We start from the raw sequence: 15,052 nt of genomic DNA, 5'->3' as shown, positions 1-15,052 counted from the left end.
TGTCCTTTTGATTGCATTTTGCTGATTCCTATGAAGGGATTTGTTTATCTTTGACTATATCTTTATTGCTCATATCTGATATTTTGTGGTGTAAGTGCAAATTAAGTCCTTGTAAAAAATCTTTAAGTGTGTGCCTAACAAATGCAAGGTCCTGGGTTTGTTAGGAAACAAACAAACGGTACTAGGAAAAGAATCTGCTTTGTGTTGTCCTATCTAAGCAAATACAGTTTTGACTTTGTAGCTACCTAGCAATGTTGCTCAGCTTTCTTTTCTGTTCTTGTTTTTTTCCTTTTCTTTTTATTCCTTCTCCTCCTCTTCCTCTTCTTCCTCTTCTTCCTCTTCCTCTTTCTCCTCCTCCTCCTCCTTTTTTGAGGCAGCATTTTTCTGTATAGCCCCAACCATCCTGGAACTTGTTCTGTAGATCAGGCTGGCCTCAAACTCAGAGATCCGATTGCTTCTGCCTGCCCAGTGCTGGAATTAAAGGTGGGCCCTACCATGCTGGGCTGTTAGGCCTGCTTATTAATTTTGATCTGTAGATTGCCCTGATTTCCTATGCAAACAACTGTATTATCAGAGAACAGGAAGTTTTGAGTTCTTCACGAGTAGTCCTCATCATGTGTCTTTTTTTCTACAGTTCCTGCCAAGACCTCCTGTGCAATAATCAAAGACAAGTGGCAATAACAGTCTTTGTTGAGTTCCCAGAGTGAAAGTAGACAAGCTTTCTATTTTGCCAGAAAGTATAATTTTATTATGGGTTTCTGTAACTCCATTCATCTGTTTAAGTTCCTGTCTATCACTGATTTGCCTAATACATTTTTTAAAATGGCTTATTTATTTTTATTTTATGTGTATGAGTGTTTTGCCTGTATGTGTCTCTATGCACCACAGGTATGCCTGGAGCTTACAGAGGCCAGAAGAGGTTTCAAATTTCCTAGAACTGGAGTTAGAGACAATCGTGAGCTGCTATGTGGTTTCTGGGAATTGAACCTGGGTCCTCTGGAAGAACAGCTAGTGCTCTTAATTCCCGAGCTATCTCTCCAGCCCCCACTAATCCATTTTAAAAAATCATAAATACTTCTTCTTTTTCAGGAAAACACCAAATGACCAATGACGCTGGTATAGTAGGAGGGCCCAGAGGACCTGGGGGCCCAGGATTAGGAGGCCATAGTGGCTTCCGTGGAGGATTCAGCAGTGGTCTTAGGGGTTGTGGTTGTGGTTGAGGCTGTGGTTGTGGTCCAGGCAGCAGAGCTCATGGAGGTAAAGCTGGGGACAAGGAGTGGATTCCTGTCACCAAGCTGGACCGCCTGGTTAAGCACACGAAGATAAAGTTCTTGGAGGAGATCTACCTGTTCTCCCTGCGCGTTAAGGAGTCTGAGATTATTGACTTTTTCCTGGGTGCATCACTAAAGGATGAGGTTCTGAAAATTATGCCAGTGCAGAAGCAGACTCAGGCCAGGGCCAAGTTCAAGGCTTTTGTCGCTATTGGGGACTACTGTGGTCATGTTGATCTTGGTGTTAAATACTCCAAGGAGGTAGCCATTGCCATCCAAGGGGCCATCATCTTGGCCAAGCTTTCCATCCTCCCTGTGTGGAGAGGCTACTGGAGGAACAAGACTGGCAAGCTGCACACTGTTCCATGCACGGTGACAGGCCACTGTGGCTCTGTGCTGGTGTGTCTCACCAGTCCCCAGAGGCACTGGCATTGTCTCTGCTCCTGTGCCCAAGAAGCTCCTGATGATGACCAGTATAGATGATTGCTATACTTCAGCCAGAGGCTGCACTGCCACCCTGGGCAACTTTGCCAAGACCACCTTTGATGCCATCTCCAAGACCTACAGCTACCTGACCCCCGACCTCTGGAAAGAGACTGTGTTCACCAAGTCTCCTTATCAAGAATTCACTGATCATCATGTGAAAACCCATACAAGAGTCTCTGTTCCGAGGACCCAGTCTCCAACTGTGGCTACCACATAAGGGTTTTTATATAAGAAAAATAAATGAATTAGGTCTGTTTAAAAAAAAAATCATAGACATTGAATTTCATCAAATGTGTGTCTGTGCCCATTAAGATGATTACGTTTTCTCCTTTGTTCTGTTAATGTTTATGGTTATACTGACAAATGCTTACTGTTTAATTATATGTTTCTGGAATAAATCCATATAATTAGGATATGTTATCTTTCCCAGTGTTGCTGGGCTTGGTTGGGTAATATTTTGTGTAGGCTTTTTGTACTTGTTTTTGTTGGCCTATATTTTATATTTTTATAATGTCCTTGTCAGATTTAATTAGAAGATTATGCTTACTCATGAGTGGTTGGATGGATTCCTTCTTTTTCTGTTCTTTGGAAAAGTTCTTGTAAACTCATATTGTTTCCATCTTTAATGGTTGGATAGAATTTTTTGATGAAGCCATCTGGACACTTGGACTAAGACACTTATTTTTCTTAATGACAAAGTTTCAAACTATGGAGTCATTTCTTGAATAGTTATAAATTGTTAAACTGTTTTTATATTCCCTTAGGACAATTTTGTTATATTATTTCCTAGGAATTATTTTGTTTCACTCCACTGCTTCAACTTGCTGGTGTATGGTTATGGGGAGTATGCATTCTCTGTGTTTCCACCTCTTTTCTTTCATCTGTAGCATCTGTAGTGATGCCCCTGTTACTCTTGGCATCTATAGCTTATGTTTCTTTCTTTCTTGATCAGATTTGCCAGGGTTATTTTAATTAACTGACTAACTAATTATTTTTTTTCCAAGTCAGAGTCTTAGGTAGCCCTGGCTTGGCTATCCTGGAACTCATTATGTAGACCAGGTTGGCCACAAACTCACAGAGATCTGTCTACCTCTGTCTCCTGAATGCTGGGATTAAAGGTGTGTGCCAAGCACCTAGCTTTATAAATAATTTTATTTTTATTTATGTGTATGTGTGTTCCTGGTTGTGAACCATGTGTCCACAGGTGCTTATGGAAGACAGGAACGTGTGTCAGAACTCCTGGACACAAGTATAATAACTTTATCATGGATTTCTGTATCTCCATTCAGCCATTCCTGTCCAATACTGGTTTACCTAATGCATTTTAAAAGGCATATTGATTTTTATTTTATGTGTATGAGTGTTTTGCCTGCATATGTCTCTATGCACCACATGCAAGCCTGGAGCTTACAGAGGCCAGAAGAGGTTCAGATGCTCTAGATCTGGAGTTACAGTTGTGAGCTGCCATGTGGGTGCTGGGAATTGAACCTGGGTCCTCTGGAAGAACAGCCAGTGCTCTTAATTCCTGAGCCATCTCTCCAGTCCCCACTAATGATTTTAAAATCATAAATAGATATTGAATTTCATCAAATGGAGTTATAGTTGTAGGCAGTGTAGTCAGCTACCCAGGTTGGGATCCAAACCCGGGTCCTCTGACTCTAGTCCCTGTTGTTATAAGTTCTTGAGGTGGGTGCACTACTTACACATTTACAGAATCTCTCCCTCTTCCCTTCTTTCTTGCCCCTCTCTTCCCCTCCTCCTTCCTTCTTCATAGTTGTAAAACTTTATCATGGCAAAAACTGCACATAGCACAGTTTTACCATAAGTTTTGATGTATTACTTCGTCATTGTGATTCTGTCAAAGTATGTTCTAAAATTTCCAAACGTGCTTTCTGCTTGTTTCAATGTTAATGGCATCTGGCTTAAATGCTGTGTGTTGGGAGATCATTTGAAGCTGGGCACCCCTATAACCTCAGCATGTGGGAATTACAGGCAGGGGGATCAGGAGTTCAAGGACAGTGTTGGCTACATAGTGAGTTCAATGACAGCCTGAGACATGTAAGACCCTATTTTTAAGAAATGCTCTAAAATTTAAAAGCAACTTACTTTATTTTTCTGTGTATGTATGGGTGCCCAATTGGATTGTATGTGAACCCTGTGTAGGCAGGTATGTAAGAGATGAAAAGCCAGAGGAAGAATATGTGAAATTTTGTTTATAGCTCAAAATATGCTCCTCCAGTGTAGCATGAGATCTGAGTGTTCATTATATGTCAGGAGTTCAAACTTAGCTAATCACAGTATTAGAGTTTCTATATCCTGACTTTACTCCTCTTCCCTCTCCTCCTCTCGTCTCCTCTCCTCTCCATGCCTCTCTGCTCTCTCCTCTTCTCTCCTCCCTCCCCTCCCTCTCTTTTAATTTTTTCTCCCTCTGTCTTTTTTTAAAAAATATATTTTAAAATTTTATATGTATCAGTGTTTGTTTGCCTGCATGTATGTCTGTGTACCATTTGTGTGCCTAGTGCCAAGGAAGCCAGAAGGTGTCAGTCAGATTCTCTAGAGCTGGAGTTACAGACAGCTGTGAGCCATCATGTGGGTGCCAGGAACTGAACCCAGGTCCTCTGCAAGAGCAGCCAGGGATCTTCACTGCTGAGCCATTTCTCCAGCCTCATTTCTCCATTTTATCTTTTGTGAGATATGATTAGTCTATATAGTTCGGACTGGATCCAAACTGGCAATTTTCTTGCCTTAGCCTGTCAAGTGCTGGGATTACAAACATACACCACCATGTATGGTTAATCTGTGTGTCTTTTAGTGCCAAAGGTTATATAGAATCATTCACTGTGATTGAATCAGATAAATTCCTACTTTGTTATAAATGTACAATTTTTCAATTATAATATTTTACTATTAAAATGATTCTTTATCTCTATGAAATATATTTTCATGAATTTGAAGAAACTATGTTTTAGTATTAATACTTTAATATCAATACTACAGTTTAATTAATTTAATTAATAAAACATCCATATTCTAGGTGAGCTTTTTTTGTTTTTACTTTTTAAAAAGTATTTTTTATGTGTATGAGTATTTTGCATGCATGTATGTATCCGTACAGCCTATGTAGCTGGTGCCCATGATGGTCAAAAGAGAGTGTCAGGTCCTCTGGACTGGAGTTACACAGTTGTGAGCTGTCATGTGGGTGCTGGGAATTGAGCCTAGGTCCTCTAGTACAGCAGCAAATGCTCTTGATCATTGAGCCATTTCTCCAGTATCATTTTATTTTATTTTATTTCAATTTATTTTATTTGTAATCCTTTTACATCCTTCTATTTACATTCCTTATTAATGGCTGTGGTAGTTTGTTTTGTTTTGTTTTTGGTTTTTCGAGACAGGGTTTCTCTGCATAGTCCTGGCTGTCCTGGAACTCACTCTGTAGACCAGGCTGACCTTGAACTCAGAAATCTGCCTGCCTCTGTCTCCCAAGTGCTGGGATTAAAAGCATGTGCCACCACCGCCCGGCTGGCTGTGGTGGTTTGAATAAAAATGGCCCCTACAGGCTCACATATTTGAATGCTTAGTTATCAGACAGTGACACCACGTGAGAGGGATAAGTAGGTGTGGCCTTGTTGTAGTATATGACCTTATTGGAAGGAGTATGTCACCGGGTGTCACATGTGTTCCTTTATAAGTGTTGGATTGGCCATAGTGTCTCTACACAACAATAGAACACTGAGTAAGATAACAGGGTATGTAGATATTGATAAAGGTATAAGTACAACTGTTTCTGGCTTCAGCTCCAGCATTTCTCCATTTATATTAAATACACATTTTAATTATGAATACATTTGTCCTAGAGTACTGATGCTTACTGATCCTGTGCTACCCCTGACCAATTCTAGGGCTCCACTGAGCACTGGAGAGGCCAAAACAACTCTGGAAAGTCATAGAACACTTAGTCCATTTGCCCACTCAAGATGATATTGTCCTCTGTAGATGTCCCCAGATGTCACTGTGGATAGCTCCCAGACCAGGCTTGAAGATGACCAGAATGGACAATAGGTCCTTGTTCCAGCTGACCAGAGGCACAGGGATGTACCATCTCCCCCTGGGGCCTGTGTCTCAGTTGATTCTTTTTGCCACAAGGACACTCCCTGACAGCTAGCCAATGGTGCCTGCAAGTTGGGGTTAGAATCATTCTTTGACTCTATGTCTTTTTTTGTGTCTCCCTGGCCTTCTGGAGAGAAATTCATAACTAGGTGGCCCTGGGCTCCCTCTGAGTGATGTGTAGGTGTGAGAGTTCTGGTATACCATCTTTCTTTCCAGGAGAAGCTGGGGTCACTCAGTTCACAGAGTGGACGGTTTCCTTATAGTGTCCTCAGGGGAAGCTTGGGCTTTTAAAAGCACCCATCAACTCCTTTCTTTCCAGAACTGGGGGGTGGCCACATGTCATCCACAAGTCTCTCAGGCTCTCCCCGGAGAGGGGAATAACAGTTAGTATTCAGGTGATCAGGTTCATGTTAGATCCTAGAAATTTCTGTGGAGGCATGACTGTTCTGTCTCTCATCCTATTTATCTGTGTGTCTGTGGATGTCCTTGCCATGTGGGGCAGGAGATGCTATATCTGAGGACATTTATGGTGAGTGGCCTGTTAGCCAGTGGAGCAGTGGGAAGGAATGGGTTCAGTAGGCCTAGGGGCTTAGGTGTCACTATGAGACCAGGGAAGCCTGAGCATGCCCGAGGCCCAGGTCTCAAAAAGTCCTCTTGGTCTTGATTCCATTTCCACGGTGATCATTCTGCCAAGAACTGCCCATATTCCCGTCCCGTGGTTACTCCCAGTATCTCACGGAGGCTTTGAAGGTTGATGCTGAGTGTCTGGGCCAGAGTGTGGCCCTCTGCTCACTCCTCTCCACCCCTTGCTTCCTGATGCCATGTGCCAGATAGGTTTTATAGAGATGAGTGATATACATGAAAACCGAATGTGAGCAAATTGTGCAGTGTGATAGTTTGGCTGCATCACCATAAGAAGGGATAGCTTCATTCCCAATATTCTTTGCAGCCTAGAGCAGCTCTCTTTGTAGCCCCTCCTCTCAGTTTTCTTGGAGGGGTGGGATTCTGTGGGGAGCGGTGAGTGGATGGGGATGGGGCTGATGCTCCTAGAGGGAGTGGTATGGAGTGTGAGAAGGATGAAAATAGGATGGTAGGCAGCAAAGAGCACAGAAGACAGGTAAGTTTGGCCACCTGTCTTTGCTGGCTTCACTTGCCCAGAAAAAGGGCTTCATCTTCTGCATCCCACATCTCTTCCTAGTGTAGGGGAATTGTTAAGGGTACCTGTGATCATGTACCATCAAATGACTCAGGTCCGTAAGCCACCCCTGCCACATCACATGATTTCTATCAGCCTTGCTGGAGGAAAGTTTGACCTGTTACGTTTGAGCCTTTTCACTTCTAATCTTGGTACCTAGCACAGAGAGTGCATCCTGGTGACCCCAGGCGCCTGCCTCACTTTCTCCTCATCCTGAGTGCTCAGAGTAGAATTGTTCCTTTCTTCATTGTGTTCGTTCTGACTGCAGTCTCCCCTCCCAGGCTGTGATAGCCATTACTGGGTAAATTTTTAGCAAGACCATCTGATGCAGATCACTGGCCTTGCCTAGTTCAGTCGTCCAAACTGTAACGGTACCATGTTCTTGTTCAGAAGCCTTCCCTCATCTGCCTCCTGGGTTGGGTCACCTCCCTGAAATAGCCTCTGTCCCAGGTCCCCTCTCAAGACACAGACCGGGGAAGTCAGTATAAATCAGATGTCCCTCTTGGCGAAGTGAAAATTTCTGGTTTTGTTAACAGTTCAGTTGTGTCATGTTATGCTTTTCTGGAAGTTGCCTTGTGAGAGGGCATGAGATTTTTTTTTTTTTTTTTTTTTTTTTTGCTGAAAACAGACACTTGAAGAGAGTGGTGTTTAGAAAGAGTATAAACAGAAGCCCACAAACAGTGAGAGGAGGCTCTTGCATCTGCTGCGCAGTGCTTTGCTGGCCTTTGCTGGTCTTCACTTTGTAGAGAGAAACACACCAAGGAACTTCTTGTGGTATTCCAGCTGACTCATGTGGACCTTGCTGTTTGTCACTGCTATTGATTTGTGTTTGGTGTTTGCTATTGGCCTGGACTGCTGGTATCCTGACAATAAAGAGTGAAATTGCCCCAAGAAACTACTTCTAAGCAGGTCCACATCACCCTTTTCCTATTAATCTTCTTTCCCCCTACCTCTGGTTGTTGGATTAGAAGGGAGGTTAAAGTGTTTAAGAACCCTAAATAAAGTAGGTTCTGAAAAAAAATCTAAGCCTACATCGAGGTGATGCAGATGATGTCGATTCAGAGACCCCAGGGATCAGCTTCCCAAGGCGGTGGCTGCACTCACTGTTTCCCACAATACAAAGGTCACACAGAACTTACCTATCCCATAGTACTTCAGAGCTTTCCTGAATACACTAGTGGAGAGCACTCACCATCCCAGGTTACCAGAAAGGTGAATTCTGTCAGTGACACTCACCCTGCCTTGTGTAGGCCATGTCTCCTTGCCCTGTCAGCATCCTCCCTGAACATTTCCCCACAATTCACTAGAATGCCTCTCTTTTTGGGAGTCTTGGTACACAGGGATATGTTCCTGAGACAGGGCCAGGAGTCCTCTCTGAAGCAAGACACAGGCGTGAGGACTCCTCCTGCTCTCCCTGGTGAGTCAGCTCTTTCCACCCTCCCTCCTTAGGCAGGTGGATCTGGTCGGAGGACAGGCCAAGGACATTGGCTGTCAGGGAAGGGCCTGCCTTCTGCATGTCCTTGCTGTGGTATGCTTAGAAGTCCATGTGTCAAAGGCTTGTTTCCCAAGACAGTGCTGTTGGGGGGGTGGTGCTATGCACCTTTAGGAGGGGGTCTTTGTGGGATGAGAAGCCTTTAAGTCATTGGACAAGCTTTTAAGAGGGATTGTGGGTGTCTAGCCCTTCCTGGTGTGACCTATGCTGCTTGCTCTTCCCTATGTTTCCCAACATGTCTTTTGTCACTGTCCGGTACTCTCGACCATGGACCCAAAGCCATGATCTCCTGGTCCTGGACTAGCTCTTCCAAACCGTAGGTCAAACCAAGCAGTTTCTCTGAGTCAGTTGTCTCATAAGTCACTGTCTTGTTGGAACAGTCATGGGAACTGAGGCACAAGCCCAGCTGCTGGGTTCCTCTTGAAGGTGCCATGGCTGGTTATGGCTGCAGCTTGGGTTGTGGAGATAGGACTGTGGTATCAAAATTGTGTTGATATTTATGCAGAATCAAATCATGTAGTCTGGGAATAAAAGGAACTTAATGTCACTTCTCTAAGCACCCATATCAGTAGTAGGTGAGGAGTCAACTAGGGGTCCATCATCCTAGATGATCCCCTGGGACATCCAGTGTCTGTCTGGGTCTTGGTGAATGGAAAGAGTGTGGCATGCAGTCATAGAAGGCCTGGACAGTAATCCCAGAGTAGTGGGAATTGGTTGTCTGGGTACTAGCTCTATTTAAACCTCCTGTCTGGGATCACAGATGCCAATCCAAAGAGGCATGAGATGAAAACTGGTTCTCTGGCTGATCCTGACCGACTCACTGTGAAAACACCCTTTACTAGTGGTGACCTCAGGGACTTCTTTCTCTCTTCTGCCTGGACCTCAGGACCTTCCTGCTCTATACATCCTCCTGGTTAACCAAAGCACCCAGGTGATCACTCATTTGTCCCAGAGACCTGTTCACTCACTTGGTTTCTCTATTTTCTATCCCAGGAGCCCCACTGGGCCCAGACTCTGCCTAAGCCAAGCATCCAGTGTTCCTCCTGTCTCTTTTGTCTCTAGCCTCTGTTGCAGATGCGGAGCTGGGCTCCATTGTGGGCACAGGACTTCAAATACCTTGCTTTACAGGTGTCACGCTTTGGTCCCAGTTGTAATAGTAATAGATGACATTTTAGAGGACAGTAAATCATAGAATGAAGGTGTTTCCCAGGCCACTGGTCTCAAAGGTAAATTCTAACAACACCACGAAGTGTGACAGGGGCTGCTTTGGGGGTTGATGGTCCTTGCAGAGGGATCTGCTGATCTCAGAGCCTACTGTAGGCTATGGCCTGCAGCATCTCCCAAGAAACCGTGAGTCAGGGGACAGGTGGTAGGACTTGGCAGACTACCCAGAGCACAGCCACCATCAGGGACGCCTCTGCCAAGAACTACTAAGAAATACATAGGCTACCTGCTCCTGCAGAAAGATCCATCTGCAGGTCCCCAGCCAAGGCTGTGCCTTGACAGCCTCATTATACCCTCTAAGCTGACTTTCCTTTGAAGATGGGGCCCAGAGTCTCCCTGGTCTTCCCCTGTTTCAGTCTTGCCTGCCTGTTTCAGGCACATGGGATGTAGATCCCATCTCAAGCGTCTTTCTAGTAGCTCCAGGGGCCTCTCAGCTGCTCAAAGCCCCTGAAGAGGTGACTCATTCATAGATCTGAGAGGTCTCCTTGATCTGCCTAGGCGGTGCTGGTACCTCAGCAGGCAGATGTGAGATTGTCTGGCTGTGGAGTGCCCCCATGGGAGACACAGCAGACACTGCTGGTCTCTAGACAGGCAGAGCCTCCATCGTTAGAATCACTGCTGAGGTGATTAAAGCTGTCATAACATCTCTGTGTGCTGAGGATATAACATCATGAAATACTTACCTGTGTAGGGAGGCTGGTGTGTGTGTGTGTGTGTGTGTGTGTGTGTGATGCTACCTTTGGGAAGAGCTCACACACATACACAGACACACATACACATGCACATTCCATACAGATGGTCATGCAACCTGACTCTGACAGCACCCACTCACAGCTCACACTATATAGGCATGCATGTGCATTCACACTCACGTGCACACTCACTGTACAGCCACCTACACACTGGCCATGTGGATTCTCATGAAGGACAAAGGAAGGGCCATGGTAAAGGAAGGGCTGTAAAGCTGGCACAGACAACTTTCCATCTAAGGGAGGTTGGTTCTGAGTCGAGGGCTCAAAAAAGCAGAGATGCTGCAAGTCATCATTACACTCCCCCACAGGACATAACGGGACTCTGTTGCAGCATTGGTCCAAGTGGACTCATGAATCTAAATCAATGTTGAAACATAGCCAGGTTCAATATTTAATGCCGAATTTCTTTGGTTGAATGAAGAGATGTCTCTGTTCTCCCAGAGGCACCATGGTAGAAAAGATTAGGGATTAGGCCCAGGGGAGCAGCCTGGATGGGGTCCAGGCCTCTCCCATACTGTTCTTCCCTGTCAAGACTGAGAAACAGACACATAAATGCTATTGACCAGCCTGACCAAGGACAAACAATGTAAAACACTGTATTTTCCTCTGGATGGTCTGTATCTACAGTACGTACACAGCATGGTGGGTTCTGCACACAGCAGCTACGCAAGCAGGTAAAGAAGTCTGTTAGTGAAAGGAGCTGAAACAGCCTGGTGGTCCCTGGCTACCCACCTGAGGGATGGGTACAGAATGCTGCTTTAAGGGACATCACAGAGGAGCTTGTAAATGTCAGATCTGCCTGCCAGTCTCCTTACTCAGATACTGAGTGTCTGCCTCTAGATGGCACTGCCCACCACAGGCTGCAGAATGCTGCCGCCTCCAATGCTCTAGGAACTTACCCATGCTCTGTTCTTTGAGGCGGTTATTAGGAAGGCTATGCTATGTGAAGCAAGTCACAGACTCACCCACATCTGCAAAGAAACCCAGCACTCAGGGCTAGGATACGCACTAATTGTTTGTGGGTGCATATGAACACCAGTGTGTCTATATGTGGACAGGGCAGTATGTGTGCATATGTGTGTGGTGAGCAAGTGTGTGGATGCACATGTATGTGGTGTGTATGGTGTAACTGTAAATGTGTATAAGCCTGTGTGTACATACAAGTGTGTGCATATATGTGTGCCTGTGTGTGTGTGTGTGTGTGTGTAATATGTATGCATATGGATTACAAACTGGGAAGAGAAAGCTAGAGAGGAAAGGTGGACAGTCTCACAGGTTGGCATCTCTGGGCTCTCACCTCGGTGAGGATCTCCCCTAGGACAAGACACTTGCTTTTACAAAAGGCTCATTGTTGAAATATACTCTTTTGAGGTGGGGCTTTGTACCCAAAATGTTCATGAAAATGGCAAAAAGGAAAAGAAACCTTCATCCACAATATGAAAGCTTCACCTGTGATGGCGATCACACCCCACTTAGCCCCTCCTTGTGGGACGGAGGACTTGACTACTTCCTACGTGCTCACATTGGAACAGAATCCAGTCTCACAGTGGCTGACTTTCACAAGCATAGGCCCAGAGAGACTGTAGCCAGCTCCCTGAAGGCCACAGCCATTAGTTCCTTCCTCTTCCCATGGCTTCATACCACGCCCATCCTTAGCACCCAAAATGACCTCAGGCTACCAGGCCAGGGCCATGTCCCATACAGGTGCAGGTGGTGAGCAGGCAGAGGTGCCAGGTGGATCCCCCAAGGAAGATGCAGGTGTGAGGTAACGCAAGGACAGCAGAGGACAGGAAACTGCCCAGCGTGAGCGAGCTCTGGATGGCCACTGCTGTGGTCCCTAGAGTAAAACCTAACATAGTATACCAAAGGCAAGAACACCAGCTGGAGTCTCTGAGGGGGGCGTCTCCCAGCTTCCCTCCCAGCATTGAGAGAAGGTGCTATAAACAGAAAGCAGATGACAGGCTTATGGAGATATGCTTGGGAACCAGTAGAGGTTGCACGTGGCCCAGTGCTCCTCCAATGGGTTCTTTCACAATAAAAGAGATCATGGCTGAGGGGTGTGAACCATTTCAGAACCACTTGATCATTTGATGACCCCCTCCCCTTAGCCCATTAAGCCCACATAGCAAAGGTCCACTCCCTGCCCTGAAGCTCCTCCGGGACACATGGTGGCACTGGTGAAGGAGTTGTGTTCCCGACCTGACTACACTGTAGTTTCATTTTTCCAGGGTCCTGTTCGGATGTTCCCTGTCCCATCAGTGCCAAATGGCAGGCCTTCTCGAACGTCACCCTGGAGCAGCCCATTCTGGCTGGGGCCCCCAAAAGGCAGGGACTGTGTCCTTCGAAGCATCTCCAAGTGGGCAGGGCCTGGGGACAGGTGTGGGGGACAGCCATAGAGCCCAGGGCTTGTGTCTCCACCCTCAGGCTGGCTGACCATGGGGAAGGGGTCAGCCTGGGCACAGCAGGCCAATGTGTGCATCCCCATTGGGCCCTCAAGAGAGCTGGTGGGGCTCTCCGTACGTGAGCTGTGGGGACTGCCATCCAGGCTGGAGGGGATGTGGTAGGCATACTCCCTCTCAGCTGCAGCTGCCTGGTGCCGGCTGAAGTAGTGGGGCTTAGTTCTGCCCTTGAGGCACCTGTGCAGGTGAGGGTCATGCAGATGGGGATCGTGTGGGAAGGCGTCTTCCTCAGCCATGTGGACGTGGGCCTCCTCCTCCATTAACTGCTCACAGTGCATCTTGGCACAGCACGGGGTGGCGGGTGACAGACAGCTGACGTGGCCTTGGGCAGCCTGCAGGTTGGTCATCTTGCAGTGGCTGGCTGGTGGATGGCCAAAACCTCTGAGTTTTCCAGGGCATGGTGAGTCCTGCAGGCAGGCTGTGTGCCCCAGTGCATCCCCGTTGGCATCAAGTGCAGGGTGGGCACTGGGCTTGGTGGTGGAGGGGTCTCCCCGAGAAGGGCAGCATGACCACCAGCACTGCCACACGTCCTCCCGCTTGGCGCAGTGGTGGATGAGTACAAAGAGTCCCAGTGTCACACAGAAGGCGCCATACAGACAGCTGAAGATCATGTCCAGGAAGTGGCCCTGAGACACAGCCAGGGCCCCAAAGGTCCACGTGGCTGTGAATAGGAACAGTGTGAAGGCAGCGGCACGAAGCTGGGCCTTGAAAGAATGCTCATTCTGCAGCTGCGAGGCAGCTAGCGCATCACATGTGGGTGGGGTGCCAGGACGGACTCCATGGCGATGGCCACTCTCTGGCGCCGCCAGGCGCTGCTGCTCCTCTGTGCGCTCTCTGAGCTCATACCTGCGCTCCGGGTGACGCCGAAGCTGCGCGTAGGTGCAGAGGAAGTACACGCAGGTGACCAGAGCAATGAAGGCAGCCGGTCCATAGAAGGCACCCAGGCTGGGTTCCCAGGCCATCCAGCAGCTGCAAGGAGAAACAGGTAAGTGTGGGTATGTGGCTAGTACACTTGCCTCCCCTGTTATCAGGACTGAATGGGGTTTCTTTCCTACAAGGGACTATTTTTTAATTTTATGATAAGGAAACAGATGGTCACCCAAGACTGGTTGGTCAGCCATGAGGTTTGGGTGGACGGAGACAGAACTGCAGTCTGGGGAGGTGTTTGGTTAGCCTGGTGTGCTGGCCCTTAGGAGGTGGGTCAGGGTGGAACAGGGGCAGGCTGGGGTGGATGGGGCAAGGAGGTCCACTGATGGAGGCAAGATATTGTCCTGGGTAAGGAGGGAATGGGAGGAAGCAGGTTCTGATGGGGGGCGGGTATGGGGCCCACTGTGGCATGCATGAGGGTTGATTTCTGGGGTTCTGAGGGGGTACTGAGAATGAGAGAGGCTTTGGGCACCTGTAAGGGGGTGGGTCTGGATCTGTGTACTCCAGGGGTATTCCATGCTCAGCTTACCTCCCGCTATCGGATCCTAGACTCTGGAAAAGGCAGGCCTTTGGTGTCTAAGAGTCAGTGGGAAGCTGAGTGTGTTGGGAGAAGGGCCTCTGCTCACCCAGAGGCCGAGGAGACACAGCTCTGAGTGGTCTTCTGGGGCCCAAGAACCATGGCTTGCTGTTCATCTCAAGGGGTTATCGCCCTACCACAGGTACCTCAGGGGACAGTCACTAACAAATTATTAGTTGGTTCTAACAGATGTCTGTGGGCACCTTCCCTGCCCTCCCCAGCCTTGGGCACAAAGTCAGCACATACTGCAAGGGTCTGGGCTGACCACAGAAGGAGCTGAGGGGCGGGGCTCCCAGCTTTTTGCCAGCTTACAGGTAGGAAGTACTCACTATGCCACGTCCTCATCCTCGGTCCCATAATTTCTGATGTTTGTGGCAGCTGTGACCCCACAGATGATGAAAGGGACCCCTCCGCTGATGAGGTAGAACCTGCCAGAGATCAGAAGGCTGACTTCCCAGAAATGGCCCAAATCCTCCCCGTTCCCTGATGCACAGGGGGAGGTGGCTGGATTCCAAGGCCAGGCCACCCCTTAGAATAGACAAGCACACATTCAACGGGGGAA

The 15,052-nt window shown here is 47.4% G+C and overlaps 1 protein-coding gene and 1 pseudogene across 1 annotated transcript in view; one reads left to right on the top strand and one right to left on the bottom strand.

Annotated features, from left to right (window-relative positions):
- The first annotated feature begins 1,100 nt into the window (after positions 1-1,100).
- Positions 1,101-1,974, top strand: LOC116100945 (annotated as a pseudogene).
- An 8,931-nt stretch (positions 1,975-10,905) lies between these two features.
- The window catches only part of Adgra1 (adhesion G protein-coupled receptor A1), a 43,214-nt gene continuing 39,067 nt past the window's right edge, over positions 10,906-15,052 (bottom strand). The window contains exons 7-8 of the mRNA XM_031388707.1: positions 14,820-14,918; positions 10,906-13,955 (exon numbers count right to left, since the gene is read on the bottom strand). Of these exons, the coding sequence (XP_031244567.1) occupies positions 12,731-13,955; positions 14,820-14,918 (1,324 nt within the window). The 3' untranslated portion in view covers positions 10,906-12,730. The remainder of the gene's footprint in view (positions 13,956-14,819; positions 14,919-15,052) is intronic.

The sequence above is a fragment of the Mastomys coucha genome, unplaced genomic scaffold (assembly GCF_008632895.1).
Source record: "Mastomys coucha isolate ucsf_1 unplaced genomic scaffold, UCSF_Mcou_1 pScaffold21, whole genome shotgun sequence".
Classification (NCBI taxonomy): Eukaryota; Metazoa; Chordata; class Mammalia; order Rodentia; family Muridae; genus Mastomys; species Mastomys coucha.
Note: the sequence above shows the minus strand (reverse complement) of the source record. Positions and strands in the feature narration are given on the sequence as shown.